The sequence below is a fragment of the Brachionichthys hirsutus genome, chromosome 4 (genome assembly GCF_040956055.1).
Source record: "Brachionichthys hirsutus isolate HB-005 chromosome 4, CSIRO-AGI_Bhir_v1, whole genome shotgun sequence".
NCBI lineage: Eukaryota > Metazoa > Chordata > Actinopteri > Lophiiformes > Brachionichthyidae > Brachionichthys > Brachionichthys hirsutus.
In genome coordinates this window covers 7070898-7092788 of record NC_090900.1, presented here as the reverse complement: position 1 = coordinate 7092788, position 21891 = coordinate 7070898, and the positions used below count along the sequence as shown (strand labels likewise).

The 21891-nt window shown below is 44.3% G+C and overlaps 2 protein-coding genes across 2 annotated transcripts in view; one reads left to right on the top strand and one right to left on the bottom strand.

Moving 5' to 3' along the window:
* The window catches only part of LOC137893240 (dmX-like protein 1), a 37057-nt gene extending 33993 nt beyond the window's left edge, over window positions 1-3064 (top strand). Inside the window, exons 49-50 of the mRNA XM_068738692.1 lie at window positions 55-272; window positions 2258-3064. Coding sequence (XP_068594793.1) covers window positions 55-272; window positions 2258-2491 — 452 coding nt within the window. The 3' untranslated portion in view covers window positions 2492-3064. The remainder of the gene's footprint in view (window positions 1-54; window positions 273-2257) is intronic.
* A 2653-nt stretch (window positions 3065-5717) lies between these two features.
* hsd17b4 (hydroxysteroid (17-beta) dehydrogenase 4) lies at window positions 5718-20027 on the bottom strand. The gene is made up of 25 exons (XM_068760793.1): window positions 19976-20027; window positions 19442-19495; window positions 18404-18511; window positions 17790-17849; window positions 17625-17646; window positions 17460-17506; window positions 17137-17221; window positions 16288-16475; window positions 14696-14787; window positions 14102-14126; window positions 13827-13955; window positions 13099-13187; window positions 11891-12003; window positions 11598-11721; window positions 10659-10710; window positions 10075-10146; window positions 9479-9582; window positions 9326-9391; window positions 8947-9016; window positions 8755-8861; window positions 7945-8031; window positions 7770-7856; window positions 7473-7611; window positions 6748-6875; window positions 5718-6093 (listed from the first exon to the last, which is right to left on the bottom strand). Exons 1-25 carry the CDS (start codon window positions 20025-20027, stop codon window positions 6004-6006), a joined length of 2190 nt encoding a protein of 729 aa, XP_068616894.1. The 3' UTR covers window positions 5718-6003.
* Between the last annotated feature and the right edge of the window lie 1864 nt (window positions 20028-21891).

The window sequence follows — 21891 nt, the reverse complement described above, 5'->3', positions numbered from 1 at the left end:
CATTCTATTTTCTATCCCTCTCTCCCTCTCTCCATTCATCCACCCTCTCCTCAGCTTTCTGCTGCCACGAGTCCGGTGCTACGGTGCTAGCGATGGCCCCCAGGCAGCAGCTGCTTATCACGGGTGGGAAGAAGGGCTGGATTAGCATCCTGGAGCTCTCGCACCGGCACCAGCGCCAAAGCTTCCAGGCCCACGACTCGCCGGTCAAAGCGCTGGATGTGGATCCCACTGAGGACTGCTTTATTAGCGGGTCATCGGAGGGCAACATAAGGGTACGTTTCACTTTCATCATTTTGCTCGGTTGATTATTGGCCGATGTTTATGGAATTTGACACAATCATGTAGGCGGGGGGGGGGGGGTCTCTATCTCACCACCGAATTTCATCTGGATCGGATCCAGAAGGACGTTAGGAAAAACGACTACATTTTAACGTTCTGATTGTTTCCTCATCACAAAGCTAACCTTTATATGGCACAGCGGCCCATCGGGGTGTTTTCCACCCGAATTGAAGTTGGTCTTCAATCAAAAGCCAATCTCACACATGAAATGAACCACAAGCTGCAGACAACAGGGAAGGGAAGTGATGCAGGGAAAGGCAAAGGAAGGTGTGAACAGAAGAGGGATGTGACCGCCTTCAGATAATGTTTCCAGAGAAGAGAGGGTCTTTCATCTTCCAGACTTGGATCTATTCACACAGATCACATAGCTGTCACTACAAAGACGACGCCACCGTGCCACTCAGACGTACTGGAAATGCTGCCGAGTGCATCTGCTTGAAATTCAAATGGCTTTCATTCTGGATGAACACTCATAAAAGGCTCCAAAGATTCAAAGCCTGAACCATGAAGTAATTGTCAGATAACTCAAATTTTTGGAAAACAAGGTCTTGATGGAACCTTCTGACAAATTTGTAAAGAAGCGCTCTGATTTATATAACTTTTGCTAAATCTAGATTTTATTTCCTGGAAAAATGTGTTGGCTTGTATCCGTCAGCTTTTTCAGGAAAAATAAATAAAACTTCTGAAGTAGAAGTTTCAAAATCCCGGAAGACCAAGTGTATCAAATATGATACGTCTGGCTTTAAAGGGTTAAACTTTGGCCTTTGACTCCAGGTATTTGAGCCTTTAAGTGTGTGTGTGTGTGTGTGTGTGTGTACAGAACACGTCTCGTAAGGACCCTCGCTGGTTTCAGCTGGGTCTGTTTGGCTGTTTATATTTTTATTCTTTTGTAGAAACCGTTTTATTTTTCAGCCAGTATTTAAATGCTCATTGTGTAATTTCTATCACTAAAACCACAACCAATGCCAGTGAAAATGCTTCTATGTGGCTCGGGTGTAAATCTTCAGACGACATTAGTAATTTACGTTTTTGGACCTTCCTCTCTTACTCTCTCGGGCGCTGTGCCGACAGGCGAACGAAGAAAATGCACCGTGTGACTTGGATAAAGATTTACCGTTTTACCCGACTCGACGTAGTCGTAAACCTTTAGGATTTAATAGAGAAAACAGCAGCATGGTGTGTGTGAGACACAAGCGGTTATTAATTTACTGCAGTAGTTAATTAACTTCCAGGTCTGTTCTTTAATTATGACACACATCTGGTAGGTGAGCCCCAGAGTTCTGATCTAAGTTGATGCCGTTCACAAAGGATTTAAAATCTGCAAGTTTAAAAAGGACAACAGAAGAGAAATGTGATCCCCTGTTAAATGCCCAACCCTCCAGAGTGTAATGCCAGAGGAGCCTTGCGCTAGGCCGCCTCTCTCGCCGTCCTCTGGTAGCTTTATATCGACGTCTGTTTTAGTCTCACTCTTCTGTGCTCTCTGCTCAGAGATGGCCGCATTGCCTCTGCCGTTCTCCACTTCCCCCTCTGACGTTCTCCACTTCCCTCTCTGCCGTTCTCCACTTCCCCCTCTGACGTTCTCCACTTCCCTCTCTGCCGTTCTCCACTTCCCTCTCTGCCGTTCTCCACTTCCCTCTCTGCCGTTCTCTACTTCCCTCTCTGCCGTCCTCCACTTCTGCACTGCAGCTGAAGATAATTTCTGGATTCCTCTCTTTCCTCCTTGTGGACGTTCGGCACCCCGAAATCAAACGATGGAATAGGAATGCGTTTGCTCTTGTATTGGAATTGATGATATCAAGCTTTAACTCGGCACACTGGGATCAATTCATTCTCCTGTCATGGAATTTGTAGACAATTGGAGTGAGTCGCGTTCCAAAGCATCTCTGTGGTCCATAAACGTCTTCCTTTGACTCCCCAGGTTTGGAACCTTGCCACGCAGTGCCCGCTCCACACCTTCCCCAATGAGCACGCTCGCCAGTCGCTGTTCAGGAACCTCGGCACGGGGGTCATGCAGATCGAGGTGGGCCCGGCCGACCACATCTTCTCCTGTGGCGCCGACGGGACCATGAAGATGAGGATCCTCCCGAACCGCTTCAGCGTTAACAACAACAACCACAGCGACCTCAAGAACGACGTGAAGTTCATCATATAGGCAGACGTAGAAAACAGTAGGTGTCCTAATGTGCACTTCACGATCGCGGAACGTTGTCACGGCTCGATGAAAAACGGCTGCCGTCATTGGAGGAAGGAGATCCGGGACAGATCAATAAGTGTTATCAGTGCAAATGAAGGTTAGTGGGGATTTGCAGGCTCCGCCTCAGTGTTTAGAGACCGAACGCAAAGCGCCTGAGTCAGTGTTTTAAATTGGTAGAAGTGTAAGAGAGCACGGGTTCAGGGCTGAGGATGGAATAAACGCTCGGGTGATGAAACACTGGAGGCTCTCCAGCGTGTCGTAGACCGACGATCATTTGAAGCACAACGCAGAAACACCGACGGACGTCATGAAGAGAAGCACATTATCCCCAAATTCATGGCTCGTTCCGGTGCTTCTCTGAACTGGATGATCAAACTAGAGTCACAGGATGTCGAGTTCATATCACTTTGTTTCATGTTTTAATTTTAGGAGTCTCTTTGAAGCGCTCTCCTAGCCTGACTTGAAATAAGTACTGATTTTATTGACGTGGAAAGAAATAAAGTATCTTAAATATAAAGGACTAGTTTGACATTTTGCTTTCTGACGGTGAGGATTCCGCTACGTAGCAGGAACTCTCTCTCCTCCACAGAGCGGATGAGGGTTACCTCCATGTTTGAATTGCAATAATCTTCAGTTGGTCTTTTTTTTTGTTCTGCTGGCTAACATCCTCTCGCTTTTCATGGACTACCTGATTCCGTCATTTCTCTATTTGCACAGTAATATTCAGCTAAATTACATAGAATGACTGAAACGCACTCAGTTGGACGGCAGTGAAGTCTGGAGCAACAAGAGCAATCAGTTCAACACCGTTAATCATGGCCGAGACTTGACTAGTGGTTTTAAGAACACTTTACTGTCGACGACAAAATAGTTTGAGCACTTATAAAATATATGAAATTAATATTCTGTTTGTTTTATTTCAACAAGATACTTCCACTTCACTGACTGCAGCTTTCTTTCGTACGGACCGGGATTGAAAAATGCCTTGGAGATTATTAATTTATTTTTTAGCACGCTTGCTTTATCGGTGCTTTTCGTTCAGTTCGTTTGTCACAATTATGGAGATTACATCAGCTTGACTTTATTATCACCCAAATGCTGCACATTGCCTCGGTACGTAATTTAGGTCGGTGTGTGCGGTGTCTTCCACACGCAGTAAAGAGAGAGAGGGTTGATGCATCGGACAGTCTCCTAGTCTGAGTGTAGTCCGGTAATCTCCTGCTGTAAAGGAGGCAAATCTGGGTTACGTCTGATTTCAGGGAGATAAACTGAGGAAACCTTTTAGATGAAACGGAGTTCTTGCTGTTTGGTATTTAAACGGATCAATGGACTAGGCGTCGCACGACTGCATAATCATAAGTCATAACTAGAAATAACTGACGGTCACTTTATGAAGATTATTCTGCACAAATATAGATGTATATTTAAAAGAAAATATATTCATACATAGAATTTTAGACTTTTGGGTGTAATCTGATCCAGCCTCCTGTTTCTGATTTACCATTTTCTTTTCTTTTTCTGTTGAACAACAACATTGTGATTTGTATTTTCCCTGGAGGTCCCAAAGATTAGAAAAGGATGTGTGCTTCTGCAGCATCTGAAAAATAAATCTAAAAAACCCACAGAGCGTGTTCCTCTGCCAGGGCCGGTAGTCCACTTCTGTTGCATGCAAATAGACGAGCTGAAACACAGTGTGAGATTTATTCCAAACGGCTGTAGCATCAGAATCACCAGCGGTGGCCCGCTGGAAGTGTGTGGTTGTCCCTGCAAACAAAAGCTTTTTTTTTTGCTATTTTTTGAATATTTTCTGCATCAGTTCTTGGGGTAAGTGTGCTTATAGCCCCCAGCCAATGGCAGCGCACGTGGTACGAGGTTGGACTATTCATTGTCTGCCATGTATGTATAAAACGCTGTTTGTGTGCTTCTTCGTAATTCTTGCGAAACCGAATAATGTGGCGCAAACAGGAAAAGACTACGGTAGATGGATGACTGCTTTGTTTGCCTCGCTCGCTCTCCATTCATTGTACAGCTCGCTCAGCCACTGCTGCGCTCCATCCTAGAAGGTGCCAACGCACAACCGAATCTAAATGAAAACCAATTCGTCTCCACCTATGATTTAGATCCACGCCAACTTGACCTTTTTCCAAGTTGCACCTTTCCACCAGGCTTCAGGAAAAGCGGGCCAGTAGCTCTGCAATTGCTGACAAACAAAAAAACTGAACATAACGTCTTCGGTTGTGTTTTTAAATCGAGCTATATGTGCTTTCTTGGAAATGGTACACTAAGTTCTTTTACCAAATGAATTGCTTTTCAGTGAATATTTCTTGTTTTTCCTTGAGACCAGTTTAACTACTTCAGTATGATGTGAGAAGATTAAAGAAACTCACTTTGCTTTTCCCGCTTCAATCTTGCAAATGTGAACTTGATCAGATAATTCTAATTTTATAATGAAGATATTGTATAAATGCTGCATTGTTATATGTAGAAAATGTACCAATATAATAAAAAATATAAGAGATTTGCTCTGACTATTTTTTTCTAACTAATATTTCAAACTTTAATGCTTGGAAAAGGATATAGGAAATGAGTCCTGGCTTGAATTATTTACTTTTTGAAGAGAATTCTGAGCATATCTGTTTTAAGGTTGTGTTAAAATTAATTTCCTTTTTGATCAAAGTTTTTTCTTGTATAAAGGAATATTGAGAATGTGGTTGAAGGCACAAAAAGGAAAACGTATGTAATTATGACAGTCCTTTGCTAAAGCTATAGAGCCAATGGAAAACAGTGTGAGCAGCGAGTGGACATTAGATAATGTGCATATGGAATTGTGTAAAGAGGGTGGGCATGAATTTGGCCCCTTTCTTGGAACAATGTTCCCTCCACCCTCAAACAGATGGAGATCAGTCGCTTTCACGTCCTCTGAGCTCTGTCCTGTATTCGGCTCTTCTCTCAGCTGCGGGTGCTGCAGGTTTCTGTTTCACTGAGCCCAACTTCCTGCTGCTGGAAAATAGGACTGAACCAGAACATCAAAGTCGGGCGGCGGCACAGCGACCTGAACTGAGCTACATTCAGAACTAAACATACACATGGTGTGTTTAGTTCATTGTCATTGTTGAGCACAAATGCAGACGAGTTAGAAAAGAGAAGAAAATAATCATACAAAAGCAATCTGAAATGAGTTCCTTTATTTTAAACAGCCATGTACTCGCAATTGCATCAAAATTAGAGAAATTAATTACAATCTCGTTTTTTAAACTATATTACTGTACATCTGATTACAGTATCAGGTTCATTCATCTGGTTCTGAGTCCAGACTGGATTAGTGTTCACTGTTACTGGGTGCTTTAAACCCAGGTCAGCCTGTAGCTGCTACATTCACCCAATGTGCAGTAGAATTTTGGTTCCAAAAACGTGCAGACACACGAATCCGTCACGCAACAAGTGGTTAGCTGATCGGTTCGCTGAGGAGCTCACAGCTTGGCGTAGTCCTTCAGGATGACCTCTAGCTTCTGACTCAGCATGATGTTTCCTTTAACCTTCAGTTTGCCCGAGAAGAATGCCTGGCAGAAAAGCAAGGACAGACTTAGCACACCTGCGCCTAGCCGGTTGTCTGCTAGCCGTTCCAACGGGAGCCGTGACGTCATCGCCGACTATCTGCTGTCATGCAGGAGAGTCAGTAAACACTCTTCCTGTTAAGCTGTATTGATGCGGCTTGATCTGCTTGTTGGGTGTCTCTGTGCAGCGTTGCTCGTGACCCAGGATGACGATTAGCAGCGTCGTTTTTAACTACCAGCTTATCTGGCTCCCCGAGGGTCTGCAGCTTTGTAAACATCAATAAAGATCAATATCCAGCACTCTGGGGAGCAGCGGGATTCTGTGCAGTGCTGGCCACGCCCTGCGAGCGATGAGACGCTGCAGACATAACAGCTAGCGTCTAGCGGTTACCTGCGCTTAATACATCACCGGCTGCCATTTCCATTATGACAAGAGAAGTCATTGCAGATTTAAGGGCTCATGAACGCGGCTTTAAAATGTACAAAAAAGAATGTTAATATATTGGGGCAAAAATATGAGGCTGTATTCTCAACATTTTAGTGAAAGCTAAAATCCCCCCCCTTCAAAAAGGCCATCCTTCAACAATAAAATAAATCAGCCAAAGCGGCGTCGATAAAGTCCGCTTCATCAACAGAGATTTATGCCTAAATGTGCTTTACCTTCTGAGGGTTGAGCTTTCCTTGCACCACCTCCATGAAGTCTTCATCAGACGCCGTGAAGGTCACGTCCACCTTCCCGCTGTAAGGGCCTCTATTCAGGGTGCCGCCACCGTTCTTCAGATCAATAGCTGCGCGGAGACACAGACGGAATGAAATCGAGGACACTTTGAGAAGTGATTTCCTCGCCTGGCTTTGTCTTATTATTCCAGCCGTGAACGCTATCTGTTCTTATGTCCTGGTTTCAAAGGTTGTAAGAGCAACATGTCAATCTGGGCCGGGATAGCTTTGTTGGGGCACTGGGGGAGGGGGTTGAAACGGGGGTGGCAGGAAATGTCATCGGCACGTTTAATGTGACACTCCAGTGAGCAAAACGGAATAACTCAACAATGACTGAAGGCTCATCTTATAAATCCATCGTATTAATATCAGTCCTGGCCTTCACTCTGGACATGAAATCTGGGAACCATCAATCAAATGTTCCTTGAGGTGAACAGAAGCCATCTTTGATTCGACAGCTAACTATATCTGACAAAGAATTCCAAATCCAGTCATCTTTCTCTCCTGCCAACAAAATCCCATTTTTCCATCTAGAAAGAAACACCCCATGTGTTACAGCAGCAGTATTAAAGTTTCATCATCTTTATTATTTCATCTGATTACTGCTAAATAACTTCCTTCGGTGGGATTTGTACCGACTTGATGCCTCTCTCAGGCCGTGCACTTACTCCACTGTGCAGCGCTCTTGCCGTCTTTGGTGATCTCCCAGCCGAAAACGGCGTTCACCTTCTTGACCAACTCGGAGCCAGCGTCTTTCATCCGACGGCCGATCTCAGCAAACACCAGGTCGCTCTGAAGAGCTCCTCCCTGCAGGGCAGACAGGAATAGCACAAACACCTTCGTTACACGCCCGTCACATCTGTGCCAAAAGTGCAAATTCATTCAGACTAAAGAGCTACGAGGAGAGGAGCCGTGAATTTAATAAAAAGGAAGAGAACGGGTGTTTTTTTTTAAGATGGAGGTACTCGAGTAAGATTTTCTGGGGAGGCCTCTGATGTGCCGTGCAAATCCACATAGGCCCCCGCTAGGACGACGTCACCCGTCTCCTTCACCTGGAGGAAAGAGAAGAGCAGCGAAGTGACAACTCCGAACCAACCCCCCCCCACAAAGGAGATTCAAGCCCATGCAATCTATGCTGACTTTGCACTGGATGTGAATTCTGTTTCCTTCCTTCCACATCTCAGTCTGCAGCGACTGACCTGGAATCACCGGCTTCACAAAGCGAGCCTGCAGAGAAGAGACGAGAGGTTGGATGAGACGTTAAATAGGAACCCAACCGATGAGTGTAAGAAGCTGCTCGTCTTCATTTGACTGATTTGTTATTAATCTCTCCTCCAGGTGTTCACAACAGATGCAACTAAAACATCATATAAGGTCGCCTGTTAACGGGAAAATGTTATTCTTTAAAACAAGAGAAGCCCTGCTGTCAAAAAATCAGCAGACAAACACGGAACACGATTAGTCAGGGAAACCAAATCCATTAGCGAATCCAAGACGAGCTCGCGGTGCTGCGACAGAAATAAAAATAAAAAGGGAGATGGTTTAAAGTAAGCCAGTCGTGACTAAAATGCGAGGCGGGTGGGGGGAGGTAACGGTGGTAGAACCAGAGAGCGCTCGCGCCGCTGGGAGCAACCGAGATCGGGAGGAGGCGAAGGAGCAGCAGCCAAACAGAAGCGATAAGAGACATTCACCTTGGAGCCATTTGGCAAGCCGTGAGACGACAAGCCTTTTCATTTTCCGCAACATATTTATTTGCAGGTCATCCTGACCCTAATTTCATTGGGATGATTGAACCTTTTCTACTTCCTAAACCAAACAACCTCTGGAGGGAGACGGCTCTCTCTGTTCTGGGCGTCTAGGTTTACTCTGACAGAGGAACAAACTCATTCACCCCCGGTTCCCGCACAGTGCCTCTACGGCGGGGCGTTAAATCGCAGGTGAGCTTTACACCTTGATGGCTTTGAACCTGGACGGGTCGTTGTCGGCAAACTGCTTGAGGACGTGTCTCGCAGCGAAGCCGTAGGAGGCCAGGCCATGCAGGATGGGAGCCTTGAAGCCTGGCCGAAGAGAATGTTTAAAATACAGGAAGTATTAATGAGATCAATGGTGGGAAACAACTCCCACAGCGCTTTAGACTCTCACCTGCCATCGCAGCGAAGCTGGGGTCTATATGAAGAGGGTTCCAGTCTCCGCTCAGCCGGTACAAGGCCGCCTTAAAGACACAGATGTGGGGTGAAGTTAAATCATTATGAAGGCAATAGAACAGATACCTAAAATAAGAAGGTCTTTGAAGTGAAGTGAGTTTTTTTTTTTTGCTCTGGTCCCTTTTATTTTCTGCAGCGTCACACACTCGGTGTTCTTTTTCAAAACTCTGCGTAAACCTCGTCTAACATCTCTGCAGCAGTTTCACATTTTGTCTCGAGCATTATAAAGGCTACAAAAACAATATGTCCTATTTTCTCCCACGTATTATCAGAGCAGCTAATTTATTCTGCTACTAAGCCCACACAGACAAACTCACTTGGTCTTTGGTGGTGGAATCAGTCACCACGGCGTCTGGAGCTCGTTTCGGAGGAGGAATGGGAGCCTGGAGAAACACGAACGCAACACAATCACGCAGGAGGAGGCCCTCATTCCTCACCTCTTAGTCCGTCCAATCTGAACAGGTACATACTTTTGCTTTTTCGGAGGTTCTCTTCCCTCCGAATCCTCCAGCTCCGACCACAAACACTGAAAACTGGTTGTATGCGACCAGCTCGTTGCCGCTGTAGGTGTTCACTGCAAAGCAGCACAGGTGTGACAGTCAGACTGGGGCGCATCCCCAGAGCCTTTAACAAATCAGAATACACGTCAGGGCATTACTTGTGTTAATAAATCCACATGCAGACTCTGACACACAAACCGGTTTCTGCTGGAACGCCCCCCCAAAATAACTCTCATTCTTGGTGCCCAACAGAAGCTGGCTGGGTGGTGCATTCAAGTGAATTACAGCGAGTGAATGTGTGAATCCTCGGGGAGCCACAGGTCCCAAGTTATTAGTTTGAAGTCGGATTAATTAAAGATCAGAGCGGTTTCTAATATCGTACATCAATTCAGAAACACGAGCCGCTCTCAGTCCGTCATTTCAATCCCTGCAGACAAAAACTGCAAATTGACTTGAATTCATTTAGTCCGAGAGGCAACTTTGAGGAAACGACACGCTGAAGTGATGCAAATGGATGAATATGGACTACATGCAGTACAGTATATGATGAACGCTGTGAAACTCACTGTCCAGGAGGAGCAGCGCTCCGGATCCTTTGTCCAACAGGTCCACTACAGTGGCCTCAGACGTTAGTGTCCCTGAAAAGGTGGATCTCCCATTTAGACTGCTTTAATATGGTAGAACAATTTAATGCTGCACAGTCTCAATACGTATTCATAAACTAACTCTGCACTTCATGTCAAATCCAAACCCAACTTCATGCCTCATTATTTGTATTATTATTTCCAAATCCAATTTGAAATCAAAATTGACAGAGTATTAATAATAACAGTCACTACTGTGTGAGTCTGATATTAACAGAGACACTGCACTAAGAGTCAATCAAGGTTCTGCTTTGTACAAATCCAGCAATGACAGTTTATTGATGGTAATGAACCTTTTGAAAAATTACGAAGTCACAATTTGGCGAAAAACATTTGTCTTTAAAAAAAGAAATTTGTTATGAAATTTCGTCAAAAACAACAGCAGAGTTCTAGAATCTAAATTGACCCAAGATCTGACAAATAATCCATGACAAACCTTCTATTGCATTTATACCTTCAGAAAATCTACTGGAATTACAGGCAATGCTCAAAAACATTAATTTTACCTGAGGTTGGTAAAGGTCTGTAAATCTCCAGATACTGCTCTCCGTGTAATATCTAATAAAAACACAAACATTAGAACGGATATGAACTACGGATAACGCGATCTTCACATCTCGCTGACGCCTCCTCAGCACGAGGGACGTCTGTCCTACACGGAGCAAAACTATAAGAGACTATGAGTCTGAACAAATGACTCACTAAAATACATTTACCACCACATAGTTGTGGTTTATATCGCCGTCTGTCTAGACTCACATGCAGTGAAGACTTTACAGGCAGCGCTTGGTCACATGGAACTCATAACTATATTATTACATTAAATTACTTCTAAGAAACACGAGGACCGCTGCAACAGGAATCACCCCGACCCCATGAAAGTCAGACGGTACTTGTATGCTCGGCCTGCAAATCTGATCTGTAGAAGAATAAACTAGAATTTCTGAAACATACCTGATGCGTGTGTGTCTCTCTCTCTCTCTCACTCACTCACACACACACACCTTCAACCCAGCAGTATAAAACAGAAATACAATCACCACAGCTTCAAGGCGGACACAAAAGATTAGTATCAGCCATTCAGATGTGAAATACGCCCCCCCCCGATGGTGGTTAACGGGGTTGAATAACAGCTGCAAAGTGTTCCGCAGCACTTTGAGAACCCACAACGATGATGACTTGGGCTATTGAATGTCTTCCCTGCATCGCCGCATCCCATTAGGCTTTTTGTGAGAAATGTATTTGTCCGTGAATTCAAAAAAAAAATAATAAAAAAAAAAACATTCCCAAAGTCACAATTCATCGTTGCCTTTGTGTGCAGTTTCAGTTTCTTGTTCCTTGGGGCAATCGCTGAGATATTGCCTTCACAACAACAGAACACAACAGCAGACATCATCCTAATGCCGCGAGCTAAAACGGTTCAGACTTGATACGCGCTTCCTGACCTGCGTGAGATCGATGTCGAGTCCCGGGATGGAACTCAGGCCACCATCCATTAAGGCTGACTGGGAAGGAATGACCCCGAAGGTGGGGAGGCAGCTGAACTCTGGATGGCCTTCATACAGGAACCTACATGAAACCGTTGGAGTTACTGAACTGTCACCATGGCTGCACAAGCACACATTCTGTCAGCCTCGCCGGTTTTCTTCGTTTTCTCCACGCAGGTAAAGGTAAACGTTTGACTTTTTTCTGAACTCAATTTCACACAGGTTGGCTTTCCAGAGCCCTCGACACAAACCTGAGGTGGTCGGGGTCCTTGGTGGACATGCCCACCCCCAGCGCATACAGGATGCACTGCGTATGGGTGAAGGTGAAGGCGGTGGGTGGTAGTTTCTGTCCCACTGCCTCCGTCTGAAAAGAGAAGACAAATCAGACATTAGGGCGGCACGTTGGCGCAGCGGGTAGCGCTGTCACCTCACAGCAAGAAGGTTCTGGGTTTGATTCCCTTCTGCGTGGAGTTTTTGTTCTTCCCCGTGTCGGCTTGGGGTGTTCTCCGGTTTCCTCCCACCCTAAAAATGTCAGAGAATTGAACACTCCAAATTGTCCGCAGGTGCGAGTGTGTGCGTGAGTTGTTTGTCTGTCTACGTGTGGCCCTGTGATGCGCTGGCGAGGCGTCCGGGGTGTGACCCGCCTCTCGCCCGTAGTCAGCTGGGATCGGCTGTCTACGGTGCGGACGCCTTGCGGACAAAGCGGCTGCGGACGAGACGAGTGAGGCAGTCTCGTCCCCAAGAAAGTGGACGGAGTTAATATTCATCCCAGATAACTATTTCATGGAACAATTTGCTTCCCAGAAAATGAGGACTGTTGCCCGTGGATAATTACTTAATGCGGATCACATGAAATAATGAATACTTAAACGCGCGTGTGAATATTTCAGCGGCGTGCGCCGTGAGCCGCTCCCGTCCCGTTCTCCCGCTAGGAGTGAAGCAGAACTCCCATCGCTGCACGATTGTTCTACCAAATCGCGTCCGTTGCATTTGAAGCACTAATCTGAGTCGGCGCCTGTCTGATGCATCGTCGGTTCACGTTTACAGGAGACATCCGAGTCTTCACGCATCGTGTTTGCTGCTTTTTTTTCCCTAAGAGGGTTATTAATGTTACCGACGAGACAACGTGGCGGAATTAAAGAGTTATGAGTTGCCATATTAAAAACAGTTTGAGGTTTCACAGCCACACGCCGTCAGAAGTCATCATCAACCGAGTCGCCGTTACAGCCGCAGCGGGAGGAGTCGTGTGAGCAAACGAGGAGAAGAACGCCGATGGGCGTAAAGTAACAGGTGTTGGGCGAGAGAGAGAGAGAGAGAGAGAGGAAGAAAGGATTATATTTATGTTTGAATATGTGCAGTTTCCTGGTACCACCTTTCAATTTTAAGAAAACTGACTTCAAAGTCGATGCAAATATTAATCTCACATCACTGTGAAGCGGCGATGGCGTTCTCTACTCACGGGACTGATTGAACCCGCAGCGGCCGTTGGATTTGCTTTGACCTCCGACTCCACGTCAGACAGCACATTCATCATCAACGCCATGGAATCTACAGACAGGTGAGATATGCCATGAACACACACACACACACACACAACGATGAGCCTTAAGGTACCAGATAAACACCACATTAATGGGAGTCTCTACAGACCGTGAAAAAAAAAACAGATGTTTGTCGAAGTGTAAAAAAGGCATTTACTGCTGTAAACAAGCTTATCGACAATCAATCCATCATCCGACGTCCCAACCGTGTGCATATGCATCGTGATCGCCGTGACGGATGGGATGCGTCTCACCGCTCGAGTTCAAGTGAGGCACCTTAGACAGTTATTCAGAAAGGCAGCACGAGAAGGAAGCTGAAAGCACGGCGAGTTCTCAATTAGCATCATTTCCAAAATGTCAAACATTTTGATCCTCCTGTCCTCCACTGTGCCTCCTCTAGAAAGTTCAAGGACCCCCCCAAGGTCCGTCGGTTAACACGTGCGGGTCGAGTAACTGCCTCACAATGTTCTCACACCTCCAGGTATTTCTGACATCAATTTGAAGAGTTCATTAATGTGAGAACTGAGTTGATGTTATTGACTTGCGCTTAGTAAAAGAATGCTTTTGTTATTCCCCATTTGCCTTGAATTGCACCCAATTCCTGGAAATGTTCTGGGTTATGTATTCCGGGGGATGCAGTACTGACCTTGTAAGGATTTAGGCTTGGTGGCACCTGTAAAATCACAGATTTTGTCCCACTGGTCTCTGACGGCCTCGGGGGCCATGGGTTTGTTCTTTTGTCTTACAATTTGGCCCAAAGTACGTTCCCAGCGTACTGGACACACACACACACACACACACACACACACACACAAAAGTAGGTCATTGTAGAGTTAAATCGCACCTCAAGTAAACATGACGCAGCGGTGAATTAATTTCATAGATGTACACAGACACCTCCTGAGGATATACAGTACTCACATTTACCAATCCACCCTGCACCGACCTGAAAGGAGATTAAACAGGAGTGGATGAAGCAGCAATTCATTATTATAAAGTACCACAGATAAAATAAGCAGGAGGTAAACCTCATTCTGGATCCGATCCAGAAGACATGTTGCATGATAGTGCACATCGGACCCCTTTCTGACTGTGATTTTTGGTGAGTGAATTGAATGAAGATTTTACAAGATAGGACTTTTCGAAAAAGCCTCCATTATAAGTAAATGGGGAAAATCCAGATTTTCTTTGTATCCAGATCGCTCTCAAAATTAGACCAAGACCCATCTTCAGATTTTTTTCCCAGCAGTTTTTCCGTAATCCTGCTAACAATCAGACAGACGGCGTAAAAAACGTAACCTTCATGGTGGAGGTAATGATTGCGATAGACAAACTTTCATATTCTGCGAGGGAAAATTTCAGGACTTTAGATATTTTACAGTTTTTGAGTTGCGCTTCGGAAAGAAAACCTGACTCGCGGATGGACACCGTTTCCCCTTGTGTCCCCTTCCTGTTGGCTCTTGATGGCTGGCAGGCAGTACAGTACAGTAAAGTGGGACATTGTTTTCCATTCACCTCAAACAGTCCTCCATTTTCTTGGCACGCTTCATGACAGAGCCAGAGGACCAACGGAGCAACATACTCAGGCTTCAGGGATGCCAGGAGGTCTAAAGGAAACAAAACATCACAGAACTACCGGTAGTAGAGATTCCTCTTGTTGCACATCTGTTATGCAACTGACCCAAACTGCAGAAGGGCGTTCCTGCTTCAGCGTGCGTCTCTGTAGATAACCCCGTTAAGCTTCACAAGATCGTTGGGAAAATACTACCGGTACATAATCTGATTTATTAGACGAGCATTCGCTTATTTGCTCAAGAGCCAAGAAATACAGAACATACAAAGCTCAACATTGAAGCCACTTATTCAAAACTCTTCACGCCAGATCCCAAACCAGCGTAACACTCCATAAATATCCCGAAACAAGCTTGTTCTACCGCAACACAGGAAACACTTCGTATTCAGAAGCCGCACATGCATAAAGTCACTAAAGGAACACAAACAGGGAACGTTACAAAAGCGTCATTAAGAATTTTCCCTAACCAAGTGAACAGAGGTATGGATGCACAAGAATGAATCTGTTTTTAATAAACATGAAACATAAATCATATACAATCATCATCATCATACAGTACTATAACGAGGGCTCTGGTTCTACCCAGGGGTTAAAACAGGACTCGGTAGGTGGAGGTACCGGTACTCACTAATCCAGAGTCGGGGCAAGACACGACTCCAACCAGGATTCTAAAGCCCAAACCTTTTCTTTTTTATTTATTAGTAGGAGTCTATTTAACCCTTTGTCATGCCTATCTAATAATAATAATAGCAATTCTGTACACACAGAAGAAGAAAAACATTATAATAATATCTAAAAATAAAACTAGGAAGACTTTCAGACTACAATCAATGCTTTTTAGATTTATCGATAACCATATTGTAAATATTCTGCAATAATTTTAAATGTATTTCAATAAGATTTCTGCAGAACAAACTCTGGCATCCTCTCATTGCTTTTAACAGTTTTGGAAGCAGTGCAGTACGTGCTGAAAATATCTGTACCCTCCACTCGATAAAACATGCAGCGATGCTGTGCTCCAAAAAGAAAAACGTTTGTGTCTTAGAAAGCCATGAAAGCCACCATATGAAACGGACATCTTCTAAAGGCGAGGCCTGTGGAAGTTGGCACGGCGCAGTGTGACAGATGCCACTGTGGATCAGCCCAGCAGGGCGTCGAAACCATCTCGATTAATCTGTCCCTTAATACCCCTGTTGACAGGGGTATTAAGGGGAGCCACAGAGCATCCACAAGGATTTATAGACCTTTACAGACTTTGGATTCTCATGAGATCCTTTTTAAAACCAAATGCCGCTGCTGATGAGTTCTCATTTTGAAGGTTGATATTTAAATGTATTGATATAATGCTTCTACACCCACTGGCCGCTTCCACCTGTGAGCGGTTTGAGCTACATTTCATTACACTGGTGTAAATATCCAAGGCTGCATTAGTGCATTTCACCTATTTTGACAAATGTGACAACATGTGTGCCTCCATCTAGCCGAAACACTCAGAGGAACAGCGTGCACTGTGCACAGGCCACTTTGTCCTTACCTGGAGGCATGACGTCCTCTGTGAGGCGTGACCCAGCTACAGGCGCGATCGTGTTGCAGTAGACGTTGTATTTGCTTCCCTCAATAGCCAGGGTGTTGGACAGCCCCAGCAAACCCAGCTTGGCGGCGCTGTAGTTGGCCTGACCGAAGTTTCCATAGATGCCTGCGGCTGAAGTCGTCATGATGATTCTGGGCACAGACAAGCAAAGGCATCATTAAGCAGTCGTGGCAGACTCACGTTGCCGTGGCATTGTGATGCTTGCTGCCCTTTTAAGATAAGATAAGACTTTTCAACAGGCTTTGTTCTCCGTCGAAAAATATGTTCTCTGTATTTGCCCCATCCCTGAGGAGCAGGAATCTCGCCCCGTATGGAATCTGCCCCACGAAGACTGGAGCAACGGAGCATCAAGTGGACGACCGCTCTCATCCTCATCCACTTTTATCACACCCAACCGCTTTGTCACAGATGAATATCTCAAACTGCAGTGAGAACAGCTCAGATGTGCACGAATAAACGCATGCAAGCGCCACCAATGAGGAGCCTTATCAGTCCGAAAATGAGTCGGCTGATATGATGGCACGCATTCTTAATGCTTGCTACACTCATTTCCTCTTTGCGTATCATCAAACGTTACCCTAAGAGGTGCACAAACACCCTTTTTGGTGTATCCACTACATCTCGAATCATATTTTATGAAGTAACCCTGAATGTAATAATATGACAGGGATACATTCCACGATTACTGCACAGGAACAGCCTGCATGGTGAGGACACAGCTACTTGGTTGGACCCAAGAATACCACATGATAGGGGAACAGCATCATTTGTAGTAGCAATTGGGGTTCTCACCTCCCGAACTTTTGTTTTTTCATGTGGTTCCAGGCAGCGCGAGTCACCAAGAAGGAGCCTCTCAAATGGATTCTGTGAATCAGGTCTGAAATGGAGAGAGAGGAATGATGATGAACAATTCCAGATATGCAATCTGCTATTACATCCACAGGGTTAAAACACAAATGTATTCTTCTTCTTCTTCTTCATCATGTGTGTGGCGGCACAATTTGTTCATGGCCAAAACATAATGAAATAATGCGATGCTATGAGACGAGCGTTCACACAGTCAGCGATAACTAGAGTGAAGTGAACGTAGAGATCAGAAATTATTATTTAATTACCCCAATCCAAATCACTTATCCTGGCAAATGATCGATCACGGAGAATCCTTGGCAAAGAAAAACAGGAAGAGGTTTTAGGCTTTTTTTTGTTGTACTTACTAGACCGACTCAAACTACTGCAATCAGAGAGCTCCTCTAAAAGAGTTGAAACAGCACACGACTTACCCAGCATTGTTTACGACCACATCTGGACAGAAAGACGTTTTAATAGGGTTAGTTCAACAGTTTGTTCAAAAAGCATGAATAACTGGACTATAATTGATTACATTGATATCATTTACGAACGCAACACCGATGGAAAAAGCAATAAAGCGCTAATACTATACTTGCCTATTCTTCCAAATGCATCCAGCGCTGACTGGATCAGCTTTTCTCCTTCTTCTACAGAATCTGTGGAATCATGAAAGGAGCAGTTGCCATTTTATTTTATTTTTTTAAAATTTGACATGGTGATGAGTCTTATATTATTTTGCAAACAAACTATGCATCTGATATTTGGCTACAATGTTCCTGCCATGTAAAAAATTTAATGTTGAGCGTTAACCTTAAAAATTACATAACTGACAGGAAGACAGGCACATTTAGCATTTACCAAGGAAAATTAGCAACTTTCCAAAGTGACGTTGTTAGATTGAGTGGTTTTTTTTTTCTACTTTTCTGTTATATCCAAGATTTTTTATTCCAAATCATGGATCCATCATGCTTTCTTATTTTTACTACCCTAGTTTCATCTACTAATTTGCAATTTTTAATCCTGATTTACCAGTTTGGGATGTATAAAGTAAATATTTTTTTCCTGTGTGTGTGTGTGAGCTGCACAAAGACAACACAGACTGACAAGATATCCATAAAGATTTTGTCTCTCAACAGAGCAAGCAAAAGAGAAACAACAAAGAGACAGAATGATGAGGGAATAAAAGGCAAGAAGAGTCCAAACTTCTCACCATAATTGGCCACAGCCTTCCCTCCTTTGGCTCTTATCTCCTCCACCACCTTATCAGCAGCTGCAGAACTCTTTCCACCCCCTTTAGTGTCTGCCCCAAGGTCATTCACTTTATTGCAACAGAGAAAAAAAAGACTACCGGTAGCAATAATTTCAGATCTTCTCCATGATTTACTAGGTTAGGGGGGAAAAGGTCAGGCTGAGCGGAGTCCATGTCATAGTTCAAGGGCGAGTTTGCTCCATTCAGCGGGGAAAGCTATTATTATTATTATTAAGAACGCCAATGTTTCACAAGACACCTGTAGATAAAGTATAAAAGTGAATCAAAGCAATGCAATACATATTTCTTTATTGCATGCCTCATTTGGAGTTATAATTTGACTTATTTACAATACTACAACTAAGAGCATCTCTGCTGAAGGTACTAATGAGAGAACAGTGTCCTTCCATAACTTTAAATATATATATAATAAACATTGTCTATGACTCTACAGTACAAGTCTCGCTCTTGCTAATTAACAGTGAATAATCTGGGCACCAAGTACAGAGCAAGATCTCAAAGAGATTATCGTTTTATCTCCCTTGAAAAGTCAGATGGGCCTGCAACTGGCTCATTGTTGTTGTTGTTCTGTATTCCATGCATGTGAACAAATGTCACAATCTTTCGTTGGGGTGCTGCTGGGGTACCCCCCCAAAAAATGAGCCATGCAGGTCCAAGAGGTGGTCGGGTTATTGACTCATGTTAAATCAAAGATAAACACTGCCACTGCTGCATTTTTATACATGTTGTTATTTATTGACTTTAAAAAAAGGGACACTGACGTCCATATTAGCTCAGGGAAAACATTTGACATGTGACCGAATCAAACGTGCGCATGGACACCGCCGACAACGCCGTCTCTCCATGTCAGGAGGAGAAAACACCCGCTGGGGTTATGAGGGTTTGATTCCAACGAGAATAATTGCAGGCACAAAACATCCACGATAGATGCTCTAAAAATGAAGTTCTTCAGAACATAAATATAGATCCTTTATTTACCGACAACTGAGGCGCCTCTTTCAGCAAAAGCAAGGGCGTATTCTCTTCCAAGCCCTGTTAAACGAAGAAAAAAGACAGATAAGTGAAATGTCCTGACTGCTTCTGCAGAATAAAAACAACCATCGTTGTTGTGACCTTTGACCCACTTTATTTTAACCCGTGACGCGCCATGCACTTTGCTCTCTGTAAAGTACTCGGATGGCAAAAGTCTTTTGTTGGTTCGGTCGACATAGTGCATTTCAGCATGCACTATCAACAGATACATTAAAGCGTTTTAGCAATGTTTATCCGGACGCCGTGATCTACAGTTGTTTACTTTTACCACTTTGACACTTGCAAGTGTATTAGCCATTGTTAGCAAGCACGGATATAGCAAGCAGCTAATAGCACGGAAAGAAACACTCGTTCACTGGTTGTGTTACATAATTATGTCACCTAGGCAGTTCGAGTTCAGAGTTCAGAGTTCAGGGTTAACTACACGCAGAGTGACAGTTAGCAGCAATGACCGCAGAGCTAACGTTCGGCTACGTTTACCTCCTCCGGCTCCAGTGATGAGCACGACGCTTCCCTCGAAAGACAAAGACATTCCTCTGAGAATGAATTCTCGGCTTCTTATTGCTGCAGTAAAGACGCTTTAGAAGCGACGCCGGTTTCCGTAGGACGAACTTCAGCAGTACAAAATCCACTTCCGCAATTTGCGAGCAGGCAGTCTCTGTGGTGACCAATCAGAAACCATTATTTACCTCACGCTGATTTCGTCACTATTTTCGCCTACGTCATCGACTTTGATTCATAATTCCGTTTTTGTTTAACTTTGTGGATGCTACCATTAATAAACGGAAGTAAGTTTCCACTATAAGAAGTAACACTTCTTTACGTAACAGCACTTTTTAGCATCTCTACAACAATAATAGAGTGCAGTGTGAGCTGGTGGTGACGAGTATGATGATGATGATGATGACAAAATCTGTTAATTACAACCATTAATAAAAATTGGATCTTATATGATCACCCACATAATGCATGTTACGTTTCTGTTGAACATATTTAAATCGACCCTAAGGAATTTAGTTGTGTGTTACTTGTGAATTACCTGCTATTTTTGTGTACATGAACTTTGGTGTTTGCTTTGGACATATTGTTGGTTTTCTTTTTTTTTTTTTGGTCGATATATGGTTTCTTGTACACGAAATTGTACAATTGTATTGTTTTGTTTTGTTTTTTTTAATTTTTATTCCGCTTGAAACAAACAAACAAATAAATAAATAAATATAATGTAGTTTGGTTAAAATAAACTTGTTCAGGCGAATAGTTTAACTCTCATTCACTGGCTCTCTGTCTTAGATCTTATCCTCAGGTGAACATCTTTAGAGCAGAGTTTATGATAATTCTCAGTATACACAACACATTCATCCCAATTTAATTAATCCCAACTGTCCAGAATTAACTGACCACTAAGAGACTGAAATGTTAGGGAGAAAATCACATTAGCAAGACTAGTATAGATGAGGCTACATGAAAAGAATGGAGGCATGGAAGTGCACCACTAAAGCTGCAGCGCGATGACTGCTCACTATTCCACCGCAGCCTGCTCAGAGGGACATGGACACACCAGAATGGTGGTCAACATGTTTGCTTTCTGGACCTCGCCCACCAGTTCCACCTGCATGGCCACTCCTATGGCGGGGGTCCTTTGGTGCCATAATAGACCTGTGGCATAATGGAGCTTAATCTCACGCTGCTGATGAAATGCCATTGTAAGGATTATATGTGTATACATTGATGAGCCCTGATAGGAGAGGGGGGCGGGGGGGGGGGGGGGGGGGGCAACAACTGTCTCATATGTGTTTTATAAGACACAAACTATCCACGCGCGTGTGCGTATATACCACTGCAGTGGCGCGCCTTTGAAGCCCCTGAATTATAAGCATTAGTATAAACTAGTGGGAAATTAATTGAGTTATTTTAACACAGCCGCACAATAACAGTGAGCCCTCTTCAACCGTACATGCCTGCGTGATGAAACGGCAGTCGTGCAGAGAGAGAGAGAGAGAGAGAGAGAGAGAGAGAGGGAGAGAGAGAGAGAGCGCCGCGCATCGTTTGCGCCTCCTCGGCGCGTCGTCGGCGTCTCAGATCCGCCGAGCAGGCTGCGATGGAGACGCGATGACATTAACGGGGCGCTTTACTGAGACGAGCGCGTCTGCGGTGAAGCAGCTTTACCTGGCGGCTTTCTGCAGTGTTTCATTATCAAAAACCATTTATACGAAGAAGAGGAAGAAGAGGAGGGAGGCGTGGATTGCAGTGATGTCCGCCTGAGCACTGTGGACCGTTACATTACGGACGGACTGGATTACTGCCCCTGTACTCTTCCTTCTTCTTCTTTGGGGGCTTCCTATTATTTATTCCTCCGTGTAAGGCAGTCATGTTGGATTCAGCGCTCCCACGGCGTG

Excerpts from the sequence above, each read along its gene's own strand:
- hsd17b4 (XM_068760793.1), bottom strand. The coding sequence starts at position 20,027 with ATGTCTTTGTCTTTCGAGGGAAGCGTCGTGCTCATCACTGGAGCCGGA. Across the intron at positions 17,507-17,624 it reads GTGGTCGTAAACAATGCTGG|GATTCTCCGTGATCGATCAT; the intron begins GTAAGTCGTGTG and ends TTCTTTGCCAAG. Across the intron at positions 16,476-17,136 it reads AAAAAACAAAAGTTCGGGAG|AATCATCATGACGACTTCAG; the intron begins GTGAGAACCCCA and ends GTCTGTGCCCAG.